This window comes from Chaetodon trifascialis, chromosome 8 (assembly GCF_039877785.1).
Source record: "Chaetodon trifascialis isolate fChaTrf1 chromosome 8, fChaTrf1.hap1, whole genome shotgun sequence".
In the NCBI taxonomy this organism is placed as follows: domain Eukaryota; kingdom Metazoa; phylum Chordata; class Actinopteri; order Chaetodontiformes; family Chaetodontidae; genus Chaetodon; species Chaetodon trifascialis.
The window spans coordinates 13,311,494-13,331,938 of NC_092063.1; the positions used below are offsets into that span (position 1 = coordinate 13,311,494).

At 41.0% G+C, this 20,445-nt stretch overlaps 4 protein-coding genes across 12 annotated transcripts in view; 3 read left to right on the plus strand and 1 right to left on the minus strand.

The window, feature by feature from the left end:
* Positions 1-20,445, plus strand: part of znf740b (zinc finger protein 740b) — a 60,144-nt gene that overhangs the window by 22,698 nt on the left and 17,001 nt on the right. The window lies entirely within an intron of this gene.
* nfe2 (nuclear factor, erythroid 2) lies at positions 3,593-8,442 on the plus strand. 2 transcript variants are annotated; one of them, XM_070968964.1, is made up of 4 exons: positions 3,593-3,713; positions 5,813-5,891; positions 5,987-6,124; positions 6,826-8,442. In XM_070968964.1, exons 2-4 carry the CDS (start codon positions 5,844-5,846, stop codon positions 8,110-8,112), a joined length of 1,473 nt encoding a protein of 490 aa, XP_070825065.1. In that variant the 5' UTR covers positions 3,593-3,713; positions 5,813-5,843; the 3' UTR covers positions 8,113-8,442. The 2 variants fall into 2 exon arrangements, with proteins under 2 accessions (XP_070825065.1, XP_070825066.1); XM_070968965.1 differs by lacking the exon at positions 3,593-3,713 and adding an exon at positions 5,625-5,717.
* Positions 8,336-12,171, minus strand: hnrnpa1b (heterogeneous nuclear ribonucleoprotein A1b). Of its 7 annotated transcripts, none has more exons than XM_070968973.1 (12): positions 12,041-12,171; positions 11,399-11,515; positions 11,151-11,297; positions 10,840-11,050; positions 10,669-10,752; positions 10,502-10,552; positions 10,357-10,410; positions 10,143-10,274; positions 9,933-10,061; positions 9,766-9,832; positions 8,531-9,597; positions 8,336-8,445 (listed from the first exon to the last, which is right to left on the minus strand). In XM_070968973.1, exons 1-10 carry the CDS (start codon positions 12,050-12,052, stop codon positions 9,777-9,779), a joined length of 993 nt encoding a protein of 330 aa, XP_070825074.1. In that variant the 5' UTR covers positions 12,053-12,171; the 3' UTR covers positions 8,336-8,445; positions 8,531-9,597; positions 9,766-9,776. The 7 variants fall into 7 exon arrangements, with proteins under 7 accessions (XP_070825074.1, XP_070825071.1, XP_070825069.1 ...); XM_070968970.1 differs by having other exon boundaries at positions 8,531-8,591; positions 10,660-10,752; positions 12,041-12,170; XM_070968968.1 differs by having other exon boundaries at positions 10,660-10,752; positions 12,041-12,170.
* Positions 12,294-18,414, plus strand: cbx5 (chromobox homolog 5 (HP1 alpha homolog, Drosophila)). 2 transcript variants are annotated; one of them, XM_070968681.1, is made up of 5 exons: positions 12,294-12,383; positions 13,400-13,562; positions 14,179-14,401; positions 14,974-15,074; positions 17,098-18,414. In XM_070968681.1, exons 2-5 carry the CDS (start codon positions 13,432-13,434, stop codon positions 17,237-17,239), a joined length of 597 nt encoding a protein of 198 aa, XP_070824782.1. In that variant the 5' UTR covers positions 12,294-12,383; positions 13,400-13,431; the 3' UTR covers positions 17,240-18,414. The 2 variants fall into 2 exon arrangements, with proteins under 2 accessions (XP_070824782.1, XP_070824781.1); XM_070968680.1 differs by lacking the exon at positions 12,294-12,383 and adding an exon at positions 12,717-12,846.

The window sequence follows — 20,445 nt, forward strand, 5'->3', positions numbered from 1 at the left end:
TCCCCTCTGCTCAGTGTATGCCAGCAACCACAGCAGTTAGAAGTTCCCTTCCTAAGAAGCAAGTGTTTCTTTTATCAGCATTAAGCAGAGCTTCCGCTGACCAACATCCTCCTTTCATTAACTTCCCTCTCTGTGTCTGTATGACCAACCAGTCTTGACATCAACTGCAGTGAACACATGGGCTTGATTGCATATACACAATTACATATGTATATACATACGCATGCATGCAAACAAAGACTCACACAGCCCCTTAAATTACTCATTTCTGTTTGATTTTCTTCTTTGTAAATCTGTTATCCAGCACCTCTAATATAACATGTGATTGTATTGATACAAAAATGAATAAGCAAAAAACCCCCAAACAAATCAAAAAATGATTAAGAAATGCAATACTGCTGTTACAAAACATTATCTTGATCTAAACATCTTGAGATAAGCACAGGCCTGGTTGAGACATTCAGAAGAATGATGCTGCATATTCAGGTTCCTCAATTGCTCTGCTTCAGGTGGAGATAATGTGTGAGCATCATGACAGACATTTTATCAAGCAACAATGAGAAGGTTATCTGGAATGGAGATGTAGATAGTGAAGTCCTGCTATCTACATCAACAGTTGCTCTGACAAGGACTGCATGCAATAATGATCATTTCGCATCCTGCTCATTAGCAAATGATGAGAAATCTACAAATTTGAATATGCCTTCAATATTGTTCACAACAGGATTAGGCCAGTGTGTGAAATTGGATATCAGATAAATACACTGTAGGTGGATCAAATTCACAAACCCTTTCCAGCTGCGTACCGACCTGTCCATCACCACAGTGAATGATTGTACAAACTGCCTTTGATACGCCTCCTTTATTTGCAGTGTTGTTTTTATTCAAATTAAATATTAAGAATGAGAAAATAAGTAACATTTCCTCATTTTTTACAGTTCAGATCAAGACCACAAGTAGTTGATCAATACAAGAAAAATAAAAAGTAATACTCCATCTGCCCTCTCTATTTTTCTCCTTTCCCAGAAACTGACTCCAAAAATATTCCCTTTTTGATACCACAACCCAAGACACACATTCATTTTGTTTAGAAGTTAGGTGGTTTTTCCACTCATGTCTGATACAGCTTTCTGGATGTTAAAACAAAACCAAAGATGCCACATTCCTCCATCTTTAATGAACAAGTGAAATGCCATGGAGACACCGGGACAAATAGAGGAGGTGGGGAACAACAAAACAATAAACATGCTTCATCATTAATTCCACATTAGATTTAACACACCCTACTATGCAATCCAATGGTCATTAAGAGAATTTAAGCCTAAGTGAGTCAACTGTGGGCACTTCCCAGCCAGCATGTCCGGTCTATTTTTGCAGTAGAGTTCGCAGCACTGAGGTGCACAATAAGAAAAGGCTGACAGCCCCTGAGAGGTTTGGGCAAGCTGGAAAGCAGAGATGTCAAAGACTAATTGAAGCAAACAAACACAAACAGGGAACGTGGGCGTTGACCTGGGAACTGTGTCCAGATTCAAAACCGCTGTGGTCACAGTAATAACAGGGTGCTCTTTGGCATGCTGTGGCAGTGGTTGAGTCAGGGGCTGGGTGCTAGGAACTGGGGTTGGGAAGTCCCTTCTTTGATTCCTGGTAGACATTCACCTTTCTTGACTCTGTCAGCCACCTACTTTTTCCATCTTAGAACAATGACAGAGAAAACATTGAGATTTATGTCTCAGCGGGATGAGATATTGTAACGGGCCAGACAAAACCTTCCATGTTCTCATGGTTTTTGAATACACAGCGCCTTACTGAAAGTCTTAACTGCATTTTTGTTTATTACGAGACCTAAAATGTGTATTCATTTCACAATAAAAAGTCAAGCGATCACATTAATTACCCCAAAGATATATCATCACACTCCTTGTGTTCTTGGATAATTAGAAATTCAATATGCTTGTTTGAATTACTACTCTAAGTGTCTAAAATGACATTAAAATTAGCATTAGCTTTTTAACGTGTGTTTTACACACTATAAAAATATTCAACCCCCCCATAACATGTTGTTTCTGGATTGTTGTTTTATACATTTCCTCACTAGAGAGGCCACTTGCTGTTAAAAGAATGAAAATACGCCGCATAAAGATCAATTTATAGGTGATTATTTTCCCGTGTTCTAAATAAAGAGGGTGAACACTTTCAGTCAATTATATTGTGTACTAAACAGCTGATTGAAATTGTGTATAAATATTTTGTCCATTTCTGTACCAAATTTAGAATATTTGAATCTAAATATACTTCGTCTGAGACTTCTTCCGACTTCAATTACATTTGTTTTCTGTTTAATGGTCTCAAAAAAGCAGTTCAAGGAGGAGAGGGATCGTGACATCTGTTTTCGGCTTTGCATTTCTGAGAAAAAGAAATTCTCGCAGTGCTCTGTTTTGCTTAAAATGGACTGGGGATGCCTTATATGCAGGTAATTCTACATCTGCTTTGGAGGGCTCACTGTAAATATATACAAGGCTGTAACATAGCCACAGAAGCTGAATTAACAGAAGCATATTTCAACATATCCATCAAGTGATTTCTGCTAAAATGAAATCTATCCATTATATTGTACACAATGTACACAGCAGGGGGTCTTTGCCAGAGCATGAAAGGTCTTGAATATTTCATATGATCCAGAATAGTTCACCGACACAGTGACAGACTGTAACCTTTCACTGTGCATAAAGACAAACAGGCTCTTTGGAACAATAAATATGCAACATCTCTACTGTCAGTAATTGCATGAAAGCTGTTGCGCAGTGGGGCAGTTCTACATAACACATAGCCTTTGTGAATTCACTGCTCACAGGGCTTCAGATTGGGGCAATGAGGGGATTTTTTTGTGAGGGATTTTAATGGTCACTTGCTATGTAAGACACGCTCCCCTCCATTCTCCCCCTGCTCCTCTCTCTCCCTTGTCGGTTGCTCTGCCAGATAAAGGAACAATGTAGTCTTTCTTACCTGTTGGAGGGTGTACATTCCATCTCTACTAAACTAAGTCTCAATCCTGCCTCCAACCCACCCCTGCTTGAATAGGGCCCTCACTGCAATGCCGGTTCTGTCTCCAGGTGCTCCACATCACACTCTTTATACCTTTTGTTTGGGAGGATTTAAAGGGACACAGTTCTTCTACGGTTTGGCCAGGACCAAGACAACCATCCGGCTAATGGCATAGTTAGAATCAAATTGCTTATAGGACTTTTTGTTTGTTTGTGTTTAATTTGTAAACATCTACCTACTTCAGTGTGGACTGACAGAATGAATGTCGTGGTGCATGCCAGACTGTTGGTTTGTGGTTTGTAGTGTGGGCAAAAGGGAAATTTGGAGGTTGGGGTGCAAGTGTGCTATTAAGGATACAAGAGTGCAAAAAAATGTGGTGTGGGTGCTTTACAGGAAGATTGCGTTTGTCTGCACAGAGCCATCCCATTTATGCCGGTGGCTGTGTGTGTAGCTGAGCAGAGAGAGGCAGACAGTTGAGTAAGAGATAGGGCAAGAGGCCTTGTGTGCTTTACTCCTTGTGATTTATTAAAAGTGAGCAGACAGCACAACATATGTGAAGAAGAACGTCCTTTTACTCATTTTTTCTTCTTCTTACCACCAGGATTGTGCTTAACATCTGAGGGGTTTTTTTTTTCCTCACACCGGTTGAAGAAGCTGAGAATGCTGCTCAGGTATGTTCACTCACACCTTCCTTTGACTCATTTGTCCGACATTTGGTTTTTCTATTGTAAAGCTTTGGAGGTTACACTGTTACCACCTGAATGATTTCTTTATTGTAGAATATTTAAGCAGATGTAACACTTCAGAAAATATATTACACATCATCATGTAACAAAGTGAAACTGTTGAACAGTGTAATTATATTGGTGTTGAAAATTCCACTATATGCTGACAAATAGATTTCCAGATTTTATTATAGAAGTTTTGTCTTGCTGACTTAATTTGAGTCACTGTTTTGTCAGAGCCCTTATTTACTGACTGAACCTGTGAAAAGATTTTTGAGTGTTGACAGTGAATTATGATTCCTTGCAGTAAAGGAAACAGCCCTCAGAAACTTACCACAGACACATCGTTAGTTCTAGCAGGCTATGATCATTGTAACCCCATGTTTTAGAGCCTTTAAACATCACAAAACAATTCACACATGGCACATTATAGTAAGATGTCATACACAGACAGGTCCCACTGAAATATTAATCAATATTACAAAAAGTTTGTTTAGAGGGTCAATAAAAGGAAATGAAACATGTAATTAATTGAAAAGAGGAATCACGTTTGGTTAGAGGTGATCCTGTTCATGGATTTAACCATTACCAAACAGAAAGAATTACTTTAAAAATACATGTCATATACTAGAAATATACTGCTATATGTGCAAAAAGCGTGTGAAAACTGAGACATTCTAATTGATACAAACCACCTCTTAAGTCTCTCACAGGCTAACCTCACTGCACCAAGCGTGCAATCTGTGAATCTGTGACACCTCAGTGTGACACAGCTTGCAGTCCCGTTAGCCTGACTGCGATAACTTTTTCATTCTAATTTAACGGTATCTTCAGCTGCTCCCTCACACTGACTGTAGGCCGTCGTACTCTCTGTGTTACTGTCAGAGAGTAGTTGCTCCTTCATCACATCCCTTTTTTTTGTTTATTGATGGGAAGCCTGCTTTTCAAAAATATTTTTGGAATCATTATAGCATCAGGAATAACATGAAAATTATTAAAGTGATCTTTCCACTGCAAAGATAGAGAATAAAATCATATATCAAGTCCACACAAAAGATGGGTTTTCAGTGACACACAGCAAGCTGTATGAAGAAGACTCTGACCATTAATGAATTCATTAATTTCTAAGTTTATGTAACACTGAGAAATATTCTTACATAAGGGGAAGCAGTGCAACAGTTGCACTGGGTGTGGGGCATTTAAAACTGAAGCTAATTTGCAGCTAAACCCTGGTTAGGCTTCAAATTAAAACATCTAAACAAGCAGGTTCAGAATAAAAACAGCAGGACAAATAATACAGATTGTGTTGGTGTGTAAATGCATGTGTCTGTGTGTGTATGTACAGAATGTACAGGACTATATGCACTGACCCGCGAGTTCGAGTGTGTACACGAGTATAAATATAAATGTACAGTATGTAAGTGTGCACACACGGCACAAGAATTCAAAACTCATTCACTGACATCTTTGCCACTGTTTAAGCCATTTATGTTCTGGGAGCTTTAAATTCTGATTGTGCTTTTAATTCAGTTTTAATTCAGCCTTTCCACAGCTGTGAGCCTTTAACTGAAAAAAATCGGAAATACAAGTTGGAGATGGTAATGTTTTAAAATAGCTGCCTTCTGTCAGAACTTTGCCAAAATAGTTGAAAAATTACTGCCAACATGTTAGCCATACACTAAATTTTCCAAAGCAGCCATCAGACCTCAGTCTGTCTTGCAGAGCCACTGTTTTCCCACAGATTGTCTTATCAGGGGTTGGCATAGCTGCACCCTGGGACAGCTGATGGGAGGAGTCAACTCAACTCAACTGAACCCTTCATGTGTTCAAGAAGAACCTACACAACACCCAGACTGTCATTCATGTAGCACCGACATGTAATGCACTGTATGTAATAGAAATGCGTGTTTAATGGTGGGACTTCATGGTTCGCAGATACTCTGAGTGAATGTATGTGTTTTTTGTTTTTTTTTTGGTTTTCTTTCTGGTGTGCCAACGTTTAGAGGTGAGGTAGGTAATAACCCGCTGCTCTGTGTCCTCACCAGGTTGGCTTTTTGTAGCAAGAGCTTGTTCTGAATGTGTTCAACCGTCAACTATGTTCTCCCGCCGAGGAGAACCTGCGAGGTAGGTCAATCACACAAACCACAACACGTGATCAAGCCTAAAATATGCTTGTGAATTGTGTTTTTATCAGCAGTCATTTTCTTTTCTGCTTCAAGATATTAGCCACTCCAGGCAAGCTGTGTGGGAGAGTGTCCATGTCAACTAATTTTGCTGGAACCAGGTCTCATGGAGCCCCTCAGGACACAGAGATGGATGTGGCTTGGCAGGAGCTGATGGCCATCACAGAGCTGCAGGTACCTCTTCAGCACTGATACACTGAGAGCTCCACATCAGGGTTTTTTATTATGGTATCACAGCATGCTGTATCATTATTGAGGTGCAGGTTGTATTGTGTTGAGGCCTATAGCGACCTCAGCAGATATTAATGTATCTGATCAATTAATTTTAATTAGTGAAAAATGTATATTGTTCTCAGTGTCATGTTCAAAGTAAGGTATGAAACACAACAGTTAAAATGTGCTTCATAAATGAATTTATAATTACTTCAAAGATTTGTTTCATCCCAGCTGAATAGATACATAATTTTACATATTTTCATCTGATGCTATTTGTTGAAACACTGATACACGCTCAGCTGAGGGAGGCAACAATGGCCTATTTGAGTGATGGCAGGATGAAGAGATTGAGAGAGGGGGCAAGTGCTGTATGTTGTTAGCGGCCCCCTGCACCGTACAATAGCCATCTGTTTCCAGGTGAAACCTGATCACATCTTTGAGAGCCCTTCAGGCTATGGGTGGCATGCTGAAGTGGGGGCAAACTGCGCTCTATAGTGAACCAGATGAATTGTGAAAAATACACTGTTCCACTAATTAACTCTGAGGTCTTGTAAATTTAGTAATTGCCTTCAGTCATTTTATTGCTGTTGATGTGACATGTATACTGATGTGCCTCTCAGTAATAACTGGGTATGCCCCTTTTCTTTTTCCTACCATAGTTTGAAGTCTCTGCTGAAGGCTCCTATGACACAACACAGTACCAAAGCATGGAACCCATGGTCCCTATGGGAGGATATGGGATGGCTCAGTCCCATTCTGAGCCTCCTCCTGCTTCTGCCTGTGAGCTAAGCACTGCTGAGCCATATGATGGATGTTACTCAAAAGGGGTGACTGCCTGTCATCGAATGGGCAGCAACACAGAGTCCATGTACGGACACTCTGAATCCCAGCTCCATCAAAGAATGCTCCCAGTCTCTTCTCACACACAGGCCTCACTCATGGCTCCGAGGGAACAGATGAACATGTCAGGCACCAGTCAAGGGCACAGGAGGGCCAACGCTTGTCTCTCTCAGGGTCTAAATCGTCACATGCCGTGGACTACACATGGACAAAGTTTGCATGCTCGCTCAGCGGATGATCTGGAGTCAGACTCTGGTCTCTCTCTGGGTTCTAGTCCCCCTTTGGCCTCCCCAGATAATCCTGTTGGTGGTGCACCAGGTTACCAGAGTGTAGACATAGGTATGACATATAGTGATGGTGAACCAGACGGCATGAATGAACACACCAGAGGAGCACACATCAATTACTCAATGGACTACCAGAATCAGTCTCACTCATATTTACACTCAGGTGCACATCAGTCTTATTTCTCACCCCAGCCCACGTTATCTCACACACCATGTGATGCCCAGACTCCTTGGTCAGTCAAACAGCAGGGTCAGACCACTGCTCTGAACAACCTGTACATTGACGCTGGAGTGTCCAGCAGAGGGAGCTCACAGCATAACATGCACACAAAACAAGGAAGCGTCTCCGCTCCTGCACCTCTCAGCAGGGATGAGCGGCGGGCCATGGCTTTGAAGATCCCCTTCCCCATGGATAAGATTATCAATCTGCCCGTAGATGACTTCAATGAGCTCCTGACACAGTATACTCTCACAGATACTCAACTAGCACTGGTCAGGGACATCAGGCGGAGAGGGAAGAACAAGGTGGCAGCACAGAACTGCAGGAAAAGGAAGCTTGAGAGCATAATTCACCTAGAAAGAGAACTGAGCCAGCTGCAGGCCCAGAGAGAGCACCTGGCAAAGGAGAAGCTTGAGTTCAAACGCAGCTTGGCTTTTGTTAAATGTCGCCTCACAGACCTCTACTCAGAAGTATTTTCCCACTTAAGAGATGAAGATGGACAACCATACTCAGCTGACGACTACTCTCTCCAACAGACACCAGATGGTAAAATTTATTTGGTACCTCACACAGCTATGCAAAAGAGAGAGCAGTGCTGAAGACGGGAGGGTGTGGGTGTGTGGGTGGAGTGGGCAGTCATTCATTGTTATTTAATATTCGTACAGAAGGTAAACATCCTGATTGTGCCAACTGAAGTTTATGAACTGGCTGGAAGCTGCACAATCAGTTCTTGAGTTTATGACTTAATCCTCATGTTAAACTAGTCAGACGTATCAACGGACACTTTTCATGCTCCTACAACTGACTGAAACCACACCAGAGTGTTTTATAAAAATATTTTATTAAAAAGAGTAAAAAAAAATGTCAAGTGTTAAGTTAAAAAAAAGTTTAAAAATATATAAAGTCTTCAGCAGCATGTTTGTTCCGCAAACCTGTGAAAATAAAATGAATTTCAATTTGACAAAAAAAAAGAAAAGAAGTTGTGAAATGTGATGTGCAACAGTTTGATATTTGTACCTGATTGAGCCATTGTCACTGAAATGAAACCAGGTTCTGGAGACCATGTGTGTGGAGTTTCCTAGAAAGCAGAAAATCCAAATAAGTAAAATGTCATCTTGAAAAGAACGCAAAGAAAGTGTTTTCATTTCTGTTCAGAGCATGCAATTTTATGTTTGTATGGCCTCTAAAATCACAATTGGGAGGCAAATTTTACCAGTCAACATTGGTGCAAGTCATAATAAAACTTGTTTGCAAATGTTACATCATTACTGGGCTACATAACTCACTACCAGCTACATGACAAAAGCAAGACATACTATCAGTAGTTGAGAAGTCTGGTCTTACCTACAGACAGCATTTAAGCCTTTGGTAGCTGCTGCCTGCTAGCCTCAGGCTTCTGTTCTCACTCTCACCTGCTTCAATGATCCTGGCGATGGTTTTGCTACTTCTCTCCCTCAGCTGGCTTCCATGGCTAGCCTCAAAGACTTTGCATGTAAGCTAGCATCCTCCAGATGATCTTTGCAGAACTCAGGGTAGAGTCTGTACCAAGTGATGACTGATGAATCTGTACACCACTCCTCATCCCTCAATCAGTGTTGTAAATGAACTGACTTATGGAGCGTGTGGTGACTAGTGCAGTGCTTCGCATACGTCTCAGGAAAATGAGCTTTTCCACGCTTGCATGATATGTGGCCGTCACCCCCACTTTGTGCAGCTACTAGCAGTGAACCCTCCCTTTCCCAAACCACTAAAGAGGCTAACGAGACTTCTTTGTTTTTTTTAAAAAAACTGAAAGATGGTTTATTTCAGTTTGCTTTTATGCAGTTACAAATAAAAATCAGACTTTAGAAGAAAAATCTACATAAAACCTCATTGGAATGCTTAGTTTCCAGAAACACATTGATGAAAAAACACAAAACGTTTAAATGAAGACCCTCCATGATTTATCTACTGTTCATCTCTTCTTGCAGCAGCTGTAACCTGCCACAACTGTTTGGCTGAGCAGATTTAGGAGGTAAACCTGCAGCTGCCCTGTCATTTCGCTTGCTCTCCTCTCCTTGCTCTCCTCTCCTAAGTACTCAGTCCTGTTGAACAATATGGAACAACATTGTTAACTGTGCACTGACTTTGTATGACCTGAGATCCAGAGTGAATTTTTTTTTCTTTATCGTTATCTACACTTAACGAGTCCCTGCAACTACAAACTCTGGTTATGATACAAAAATAGTTCAGGCATGCCTTCAAGTACTTACCACTTCACATTTCAAAATCGTCCTGGACGACCATATCCACCATTGTTTGAGTTATTTCCATAGCCACCTGGAAGAAGAGTAGGAAGAAACAAAACTCAGCTTTTGGAAACTTTGAACGTTAGAAGCTACGACAGGACACATCCTTGCATCTGCCATCTCCATCTTACCGAAGTTCCTGCCACCGCCGCCACCACCGCCGCCAAAGTTGTTCTTCATTGGGCCAAAGTTGGATGCCTGGGGGTCGTAGTGGCCCATGTTGTTGTAGCTATTTCCGCCACCACCTCCGCCACAGTTGCCTATGATAGGACATTTGCAAAAGTCAGTCAACCACTTATTGGACACAGAATAGCTTTAATTAAGGGGAGCCAAACACTTACCATAACCATTACTGTCATAACCATTTCCTCCATAGCCCCCACCTCCTCCTCCACCCTGGCTGTAACCTTGGTTATATCCCCGGTTGCCACCGTTATTATATCCACCAGGACCGCCGGGACCACCTCCATAGCCTGAAACGTACATTCTTTGAATACACATCCAAACTTCAATTATGACAACATGTGATTACATGTGACAAAACTGCCGACTTACCACCATCACCTCCATTGCAATTGTAAGGACCATCTCCATACCGGCCCCTGCCACCTGAAAGAAGCGAACATGCATTCGGGAGTCAGGCATCACACCAGCATAGTTTGAAAAGCTATCATGTGAATGCTATTATCCAAAGTCTAACCCTGATTGAAGCCTCTGTCGTAGTCATAGGGCCGTCCGCCGTTGCTGCGCCCTAAACAAAAACACAACCATTAGCTCTGAAAGATACCCGGAACAACATGATATGAAGTGTAATTGTTGCAAAACAAAACCTGGGTTCACTCAATAAATTGAGCTCACCTCTCATACCCATTCCTGCTGTCTGCATCTCCTGCCTTGTGAGAGCCTTCCTCACTTCACAGTTGTGGGAGTTGATTGTGTGGTACTTCTGGACTGTGGGATGGAGAGGAGTATTAGGCAGACATTCAAGACAATGACTTAAATCTGGCACAATCTGCAACAGAGAACATTCGTACTTACTGACAATCCTGTCAACTGAATCGTGGTCATCAAAGGTCACAAAAGCAAAGCCCCTCTTCTTTCCGGTATTGCGATCTGTCATGATATCAATGACCTCGATTTTGCCAAACTGCTGGAAGTAATCTCGCAGGTGTGACTCCTCTGTATCTTCCTTGATGCCTCCAACAAAGATTTTTTTCACTGTTACGTGGGCACCTGGCCTGTTTGAGTCCTGCGATCAAAGAAAGTTGCATTAACGACACCCACCCTTTCTTTAAATGCGAGACATTTACTCAAGGTGGAGTTTGACAAAAACAGCAAATTCAACATACCTCCCTGGACACAGCTCGTTTAGGCTCAACAACTCTTCCATCAACCTTGTGGGGACGGGCAGACATGGCAGCATCAACCTCCTGTACTGACGAGTAAGTAACAAACCCAAAGCCCCTGGACCTCTTGCTGTTGGGATCCCTCATGACCTGAAGGAAGATTATTCTGATTGTTACCCACAAATCACACATTCATACAAGAAAATGTGGGTGGTAATGTTTTGAAAAGGCCCACGATGAATCCTACTTACCACACAGTCTGTAAGGCTCCCCCATTGCTCAAAATGAGCCCGCAGGCTTTCGTCTGTGGTCTCGAAGCTCAAACCCCCAATGAACAGCTTACGGAGCTGCTCGGGCTCACGTGGGACCTGCACAATGGACAAAGCAAGACATAAATACTTAAAGAATAACCGATGCCATTTTCGGAACAACTATGAACACAATAAACCGCTCCAGCAACAACAAAGCGCTAATCCTGCGCAACCCTGCGCCACATATAAAAAAAAGGGGACATGGCGGAGGAGGGTGATGTCGCCGCCATTTACGCTAACGGGACGCAAGAATCACGTAGGGGACTGTTCGCAGCAATTACATGCCAACACTAAATGCATGCGCCTGTTTGCGTATCGTTGTTTTGCCCTTTTAATACAATTACAGACAAAAGGCTTACTGAGGCTCCTGAATTTTATACATAACTGACGGCATAAACAAAAGGCCACGAGGCCCGGCTGCTATAAAATGGCGGCGTTACAGCGTTTGATAGCTGCGGCAGTAGTGATGAAAACGTAGCGTGCAATGAGCATGGAGTTATCGAAGTGGTTTGCAATGACTTAAATTTCAGACACCCATTTTGAAGGAAAAACATATAAACGGTGTTTTATTGTGATACTCACATCTTTCGACATATTGTAGCTTAAATCCTTGGGCACTCCTTATGACCCGGCCTCACAACGATGGACTGCGTCAGAGCTTACCACGATATGCAACGAAAGTACAATAAATAGCAAAGGATACACCTCTCTGGCACAGCAATTGGCCAATAGTTCCCGCTGCAGTTTGTCGTCACCATTCAGCAAATCTTGATTGGGCCAAATTCAATCAATCACGGCAAACGGCCAATAACCTGACGGTAGGCGTAAATTTCACGATTACAATAAAAAAAGCAAAGAAAAAAGGCTGTGGGTGTTATATGTGAAAGGATATTTGTAAGATATATCTGATGCGTCGTACTGTCAGGTCAGTAAACATGTAATGGGTACAACAGGCAACAAATGTCATATTAAAACGATTGCTCACAATCCTAAATTATTCTGATTTTTGATCTGTGGATGGAGCTTTCTCAGTCCGGTGACAAAACTAGGAATTCTACCTTTAACTGACATACACAGGTTTCTATGTAGTATGTATTTTTATTGAGACACGGTAAACTGTTAAAGCATACATGTCCGAAATATTGAAGAATTAGGTTATAGTCAGTAGGAGTGTATTCGTTAGTCAAATATGTAGGTCATCAGCTGACCGAGGGGCGGATACATTCATTGTGCGCATTTAACGCGCGCTTTTTACGCACAGCACCTTTATGTGATCTAGGCTAGATGCTAAAGTAGCCTCAGCGTTGGCCTCACAGACGGGGTCCACAAAAGACACGCGTTATCGCTGTGGTTAACGGGTCAAAACCGACGGTCCACACATCCAAAGGGTGAGGAGTAGTTAATACACCAAAGTGTTTCATGCTGTTGTAGGTAGCGTTCAACATTTGGCGTTTTGGTGTCAAATATAGCTAGTGTTAGCTTGTTGACGCGTTAGCCTGCAGGCTACTTGCGTTAGCAAGTTTTGCTTTTATGCCCATTGGTTAGCTAACCTAGCTAGTAGCTTAGGAAACACAACATTATGTTTTGACTGAAATGTGCACGCATTACGTTTTCTCATAACGGTATCCAACCTTTAAGTATTTAGCGAGAGAACAGTTGACGTTACTGAGAGATCGTTTGCCAGTCCAATTGTTTTGTTTGTCGTGCCTGTTGCAGATTGGGATAACTAACGACAATGAAATGAATGATGCCTTTCGTTAATACCCGGTAGTATCTAGATAGCATTGGCTGACGTTAAAGTATATCGATCAGAAATAAGAAGTCCCTGCGTCGTTCTTAACAACATATAGCGGAATATTTCAGGTAACTCACACCTTTTGTAAGGGGTCATCCGTATATCTTTAACGTTAACGTTAGCTTCTTTATCGTTCTCCTACACAGGGAAGTGCCATTGGCCTGCGACAAACTTTGCTATGGGCAAAAAGTCTCGCGAAGAGGAGTCTTCATCCTCTGATGAGGAAGAATATGTTGTGGAGAAGGTGCTGGACAGGAGGGTGGTGAAAGGCAGGGTTGAGTTCTTCCTGAAGTGGAAAGGATACTCAGAGTAAGTTGTGTTCCAGTCGTTGTGCTTTCCGTACTTGTACTCACACCGTTACAGATTTAGGATGCATCATCAACACCGCGCAGGGCTATAGTTTAAATTCATCATCACACATATTACATTATATTTGGACGTGTATTGTTGGGTATCCCCACTTGGAAACAAAGTAGGAAAAGGGTCATTATCAGCTAGAAATGTGGATGTTGTTACCTGAGCAGGCAGGGGAATTCTCTGCCTTTCTGAGTCAGATACAACATTCACATACCCTCAGAAAATTCCAAGTTTACTGTAAATGTTTGCTTTCACAACCAAGAAATTAAGAAGATTCAAGAATATTACAATGTTATGATCATAACAGGTGATATCAAGCATAGATTCCTTTTATATTGATATCAGTAGCTCACCCATCTCTGGTCAGTGCTGGTGAAATAGTTGGGTGATATGGGTGCTGCCCTGGCTGGGAAATTTAATTGTAAAATGTGAACTTTGTTCACCAGCCACTCAATAGTATCATTACTTTGCATATGAAATCTGTCAGCCGCATTCATATTCTGCCAGACTTTGGTTGGTGCCAATTTACCAACTTGGCATTGACATGTTGCACTGTGATCTTCCTCAGAAAGCACAACACGTGGGAGCCAGAGAAGAATCTGGACTGCCCTGAGCTTATTTCAGAATTCATGAAGACCTACAAGAAAAGCAGTGGGAGCTCAACACCTAGCAGTGGGGGCAGCAAATCAAGCACAGGCTCCTTGGGACGCTCCAAAGACTCCAGTACCTCAAAGAAGAGAAGTTCAGACGATGATGAGGAGGGTGGCAGTAAGCCCAAAAAGAAAAAGGAGGTCTGTAACATGTTGGTGCAGTAGTTTTGTTAAATTTCAAGTTTGAAATATGTTGAGATGCAGACTGTTGTCAAGTTTAAGCTTAATATAAACTGTGAGGTTGACACCCCCCCCCTTTTTTTTTTTTCTTTGTGTGTTGTACAGTGGGAACTCAAAAGTAGCTTTCTAGGAAAAAAATGGCTTCACCCCTGATTAAAAGCTCACTATTTGTATGATAATAATGGTGTCTCCTCTTAGGAGAGGGAGATGCTGTTCTTTATGTATGTAAGGATGCAGTTCGGCACCTTTTCACCTTTTACTAAAGACTTTGGCCAGTTTTGTGTGTCATACAATAAGCATGTATTGAATCTACAGGTTTTGGTCAGAAATTGTGGATTTTATTGATTTGCTCAGTATTTGAAAGTAATTGTTAAAAGTTTGTTCAAATGTGTTTTATGCTACGTAGAATTGTTAGAGAATCATGCTTTTTTTTGTATATCTAAACAGTTACTGTACAAAGTATAGTTGGTTGTGGACATGACGATTTTTGTAGACTACAAACATTTATTTTTCTGTTTTTTGTTTTCTGTCAGGATGACATTCTAGTTGCACGTGGCTTTGAGAGAGGACTTGAGCCAGAGAAGATCATAGGAGCAACTGACTCATGTGGAGACCTAATGTTTCTTATGAAGTGGTAGGTTTTGTTGATATGTCATCCCAAAATGTGCATGTTGCCAATGTGGCTGGATGAAATTTAAACAGATAATATTGTCGTTAGAAATTGTCTTAAGGTGGCTGTTGACTTTAGTATTAAATCTTGGCCTGTCCCCCAATCAGAATTTTCAGTCATCACTTAAAACTAATGCATTGTCTCGTACACATTCATTTAACAATATTGTCTGTGCTTGTAGTTCGTTAATTCATCCTTTTTTTCTTTCTATAAACACTCACAATTAATACTGATGTGCTTTACATCAATACGCCTTAACTTTAATTATGAGAAATATAATATTCATTCCTTTGCCCTGTTAACATCAGTTCAGTGCACCTGCAGAGCTGCTGCTTGCCACACTTATCTATCAACCTACATCAGTCTCCTATTTTTCCAGTAAAGCCTTAACAATGCCTTTGTGCATCTGTGATATGAAAATACCTAATTTAGAGTAAAAGTGTGGTGTCATGTAGTCATGGTTTTGTTATAAAAAAAAAGCTTGAGCTGGAAGGGCTCGTTTAAAAACAACAACCAAAAAAAAAAAAAACATTTGTGCAGTGATTGAACCGACAAAACTCCACAGATGTCTCGTATCATCGCTTCTTGGCGGCTGCCCCAATCAAGTCAGAGTATACAAAGCTTCAGTTCCCATGGGAGAGTGGAAGTGGTGTCAGTAGTCTTAATAGAAACAACAATAACATTTATTATGGAACACAGGTTTTTATTTCAAGTCAGATGAAACCTAATTATTCAAAGCACTCCGTAGGGCCCTTTTTCTATATGCAGACACACTGCCATCATCTGGTAGATGTGTACTGACTATCTGCAGCTCTGGTAATAATGTATGTAGTTAGTATTCTGCATCTGTAAATAAATGTTAAGATGCTACAAGCTTATACATGAAGTTGGGGTTGACGAACACCTCCCACATTTTTCTTGTCTGTGCTGTGTGTTTGAGTTTAAGCTACTGTCATTTGGTCAGGATAATCTACTGTATGAGCGAGTGTAATTGGGGAATAGCTTCACGGTTGTCTCACCCCAGTTTCATTTTGCCGTTGATAACAGTTCAAATTAAGTTGTGAGCACTGGCCTTGGTACTCAGGTACTCGTATTTGCATCGCTTCTGTAGAAAACTTGTTTTGGTGCTCTTCTGGTTTCGAGGTGTCTACCCTTTGGTACCGCGGGTGTTGCCTGCAATGGTTGCCATCTGTAATACTACCACTACTCGCAACTTGTAATGGCAAGATTCTTTAAATGGCAGCTCTCAATCTGCCAAATTGCTACTGACAGATTACCCATTAGCAGCACTAATAGCCTGGCTGTCCATTCATATACAAACAGTAAGCCACGCCATAAAATTTTATGTCATTACACATTAGCTAGATGGATACTCATGCCTGGTCAAGTTCCATTCCAGGGTGTTTGCTGGCTCAAAATAGGGCAACAGTTGTACCATAGCTGTGATTTGTTCATTTCTGTATTTTTTTAAATGTAATTTTTTGTTTTTAAGGGGGAGGGGTCTATAACAATATAAAAAGGAATATTAACATAAAAATGTCTAGATCCAAAGCAGGTTCACAAACTCCATCTGCCTGCTCTGCCTACAAGAAGCATGGTTTACAGACTTGATGTTAAAACATTATCTGACTAATAATGTAGCAAACCACCCAAAGCAGATACTTATTTTTTACACTGTGGTGATTAAACTGTATGCTAAAATGTGAAATTCATGTAAAGGCATTCACAAAGTCAGCTAAAGTGTTTAATCCCCCCTTTTTGAAATAAGTAAATTGGCACATAGTTTGACATCAGACATAATTAATCACACTGAATGTATATATAATGTACAGGCAGTTATGTGGTTTATTTCAAGTTACAGAAGTATAATGTAATTAGCCTTATTGGTTGCCATCTTGAAAAGCTCATGAGACAAAGATACTGTGCAGAAATGCACAACCCTCCTAAACTGAATTTAAAGACAAATTTTGGTCTTTTTCCCTTGCAGGAAAGACTCCGAGGAGGCTGATCTCGTGCTTGCCAAGGAGGCCAATCATAAGTGCCCACAGATAGTCATAGCCTTCTATGAGGAACGTCTCACCTGGCATGAAGACAGTGACAAGAAGGAGAAGGATGCTGTCAGTGCATGAGCGCACCACCTCAGGAGGAAACAGGACCTCCTCCACTGCAGGGACTATCTTGAGTCAGATATTTTTCACACCCAAACCTCCCATCCTCCCTCTTTCCCATGTCCAACAATGACGCATAGACAGTGGACACAGTCGTTATCTCATCCATGCCCCACTGGAGCACAAGGGCCCAGACTGCTGAGAAGAATCATTAGACAGGAGGAGAAACTGTAGCGGACATGGGTGGTATGCTACTGGGGTTAGGGTTTCTGCTGTTCTGTCTTTGTATTCTTTAGCTTCTTTTTCATGTCTTAACACAAAATGTTTTAGTGCTTATAGGATGCGATTGTGTCAGTCAGGTGTTTTGCATCCATGGCCATGTGTTAATATAATCTTGAGAGCCAGAGGTGGTACATGCTGCGATCAACCAAGATGTGTCACGGGAGGTGCACACCCCCCATCCTAAAGCCGTGCACTGTTTTTTGTTTTAAGAACCCACTAAAATACTAAAATCACCCAAGATAAAATAGTCTTGATATTAAGGAAGTGACCACCACAGCACTTTCCTGACTGCATAATCACATCCTATTGTTAAAACTTTTATCTCTTTTAGAGTCTTCAGTTTGTCCTGTCTTCTGGGATAGAACTACTCAATTGACACTGGCCAATTATGTCTTTATAATGAATTGATGGTATCCTTGTTACTTTTTTTTTTTTCATTCTTTGTTTTTTAATGTCATTTTTATCTCTTCTCATTTCCAAGTTTTAACGTGAACTTCGTGTGGTGTTTTTTAATTTCTTTATGCTATTACCCGTTCAAGAAATGGACAATAAAACAAATTTTGCTCTGTTTTGTACCTTTGGTTGTTTTTGTTTGTTTTGTTTTTTTAACTGCAGTGTTATCTTTGGACCAGTCTGTTCTGACAGGTTAGACAATCGTCTCTGTATGAAACCAGCATCCATCACCAGTCGTTGGGGTCTGCCACCTTGTGGCTAAAAGATGAAAAGTCTTTTAGATTGTGTGACCAATCTCTGATGACCCTGCGGTTATAATGGTATTAATGATTTTATCAGTGATACTTTGATAGATTATTTTTTTTAACAGTGTAAAGTGGTGTAATCCACTGACCAATTAGAGTATTTGTTGATACCATTGTCCTGTTAATTTGAAACATTAAAATCAGCTTCTGGTTGGATTATGCATAGCCTGGGCTTTCTTTTGAGGAGTAATTGGATTGTTTTTGGATATAAGTATTAAGATGCTCACGGGACATTGCTACCTGGCAGGCAGCGGTCAAATCTTATACACAAGATGGATGTCGGTTTTGTAGTTTGTTCTGCTGTGCTCCAACATGGACTCATAGGACCAAATGTTCAGTATGTGCAGACTGAGATCTGCTGTGGGGTTTTGTTTTGTTTTTTTTTCTTTAATTGGCAATGTGAATGAAGCCTCTGACCTCTTTCATACCTGCAATATTAATTATGGCCCTTGATATCACTTAGATTCTGGTTTTGGTGTCTTTTCATTGAAAATGCTTTGTCCTTTCAGACCCTTGAGTTTTGGCCTCAGATTTTGCCGGTGCAGAGTTTTTAAAAAGTAGACTATTACTTGTGTCAACTAAATGTTACACGTACGTGTACAGTAGCACCCTTTAATAAACATTTTCAATGTTTAAGTTTCTGTCAGTTGGCTTTTGTTTCAGGATGTGAATTAAAATTCTGCAGAGAGAAATAAATTACTGAGAGGCAGGAATTTGTCATAATGACTCAGTAGATGGGAATTGTTTTGGATGAAATGAGCGATAAATATACTACACTAAACATCAGAAGATTTCCTAATATCATGGGGAAAAATAACTGCCTGCCACGGGGGAATAATAAAAACCTATAAGTCACAAGTCTCAGGAGACCTAAGCTGTTAAATGTGGCCCCTGAAGAAATGAAACCTTTCCGTTTTCTTTGTTGGAGAAAACGTTTCAAGAGCAACAGCTGCTCTCAGCCAGCAGATGGCGCCGTTGGACAACGCCATTGGAAAAGTCATAACTATTTTTATGCAAGTCATTCACAGTTCAAACTCTTAAAGTTGCTCACTACAACAACTCATAAATTAGTCTTTTCTGAACAGCCTCTATGGATCAATATTCCTCTTTGTTCAGGGCATGAATTCATGTGGTGTTTACCGACTAACGTCACATCTTTCTCCACGACGTCAACTGGCTTCTGAGTCACTTTGGCTCTTCTTATGATCTGCTGAGCCCACCTGTAGATCCACCAACTCAAGTTGTGCAGTGAAGCATGCAGTGTTCAAACTCACACCAATTAATTTCAATTTCTAATGAAGACACACCACATACAGTATGTTAAACTGAAATGTGTCCAAAATAAAACACAGAAATATTCCTGTGGTATAATATTCCTGAAGGTACTTGCATTTATCTAATTTTGCATTTTATGCCTTAGATATATCAATTCACAGAAAGCAGGGGGGAGAAAGAGACAGGGAATAATGCAACAAAGGTCCCTGGCCCCCGGAAGCAAACCGAGGACATTATGTTCACACACGATTGGTTGCTTAAAGGCCTTAAGGCCACCCCATATCCATTTGATGTAATGATGCAGCCATAAAAAAAACACATAGTTTGAATGACAAACCAGATACACAGAATATGTAATGCTGTAATATGTGAGGAAAAGATTTTTTTTCTTAATTTGAAAGTGACTCAAGGGATGTAACAAGGAGGGAGCAAGTACACCAGGCCGTTTCCACTAAAGCTGCTCTCAATCTGGCCACCATGACAAAAACGGGAAATTAGTTGTTTATTATAATAAATTGATGTCAGTTAAGATTAGTACAATATCAGTAATAAACTGCACTCAAGGTCGAGTCTAATCCTTGTTCTTCTCTCACCACCCTCTTTTTCTTTCTTGCTGCCTTTTATAGTGACTCGTTCTCTGACATGTACACACACACACACACACACACACACACACACACACACACACACACACACACACACACACACACACACACACACACACAAAGTGCTGCTCAGCTACGTCTAAAGTGATGGAATTTTCCTAGCAAAAAGGCTTTTACACTCCAAATGGAATGCAAAGGTCACTAGTAAATTTCCAGCCCCTGGGACCATTAAGCTGGGCAAAGGGAGCGAGCAGCAGGCTGTTTTATGGAGCCTGGAGCTGTCTGCTGACAAACCCAGGCCAGTAGG

Coding starts and splice junctions, on each gene's coding strand:
- cbx5 (XM_070968681.1), top strand. CDS start 13,432: ATGGGCAAAAAGTCTCGCGAAGAGGAGTCTTCATCCTCTGATGAGGAA. Junction 13,563..14,178: donor AAGTGGAAAGGATACTCAGA/GTAAGTTGTGTT, acceptor GATCTTCCTCAG/AAAGCACAACACGTGGGAGC. Junction 15,075..17,097: donor CTAATGTTTCTTATGAAGTG/GTAGGTTTTGTT, acceptor TTTCCCTTGCAG/GAAAGACTCCGAGGAGGCTG.
- nfe2 (XM_070968964.1), top strand. CDS start 5,844: ATGTGTTCAACCGTCAACTATGTTCTCCCGCCGAGGAGAACCTGCGAG. Junction 5,892..5,986: donor CGCCGAGGAGAACCTGCGAG/GTAGGTCAATCA, acceptor TTCTGCTTCAAG/ATATTAGCCACTCCAGGCAA. Junction 6,125..6,825: donor TGGCCATCACAGAGCTGCAG/GTACCTCTTCAG, acceptor TTCCTACCATAG/TTTGAAGTCTCTGCTGAAGG.
- hnrnpa1b (XM_070968970.1), bottom strand. Junction 10,753..10,839: donor TTCAGTTGACAGGATTGTCA/GTAAGTACGAAT, acceptor TCCATCCCACAG/TCCAGAAGTACCACACAATC. Junction 10,062..10,142: donor TTATGACAGTAATGGTTATG/GTAAGTGTTTGG, acceptor GTCCTATCATAG/GCAACTGTGGCGGAGGTGGT.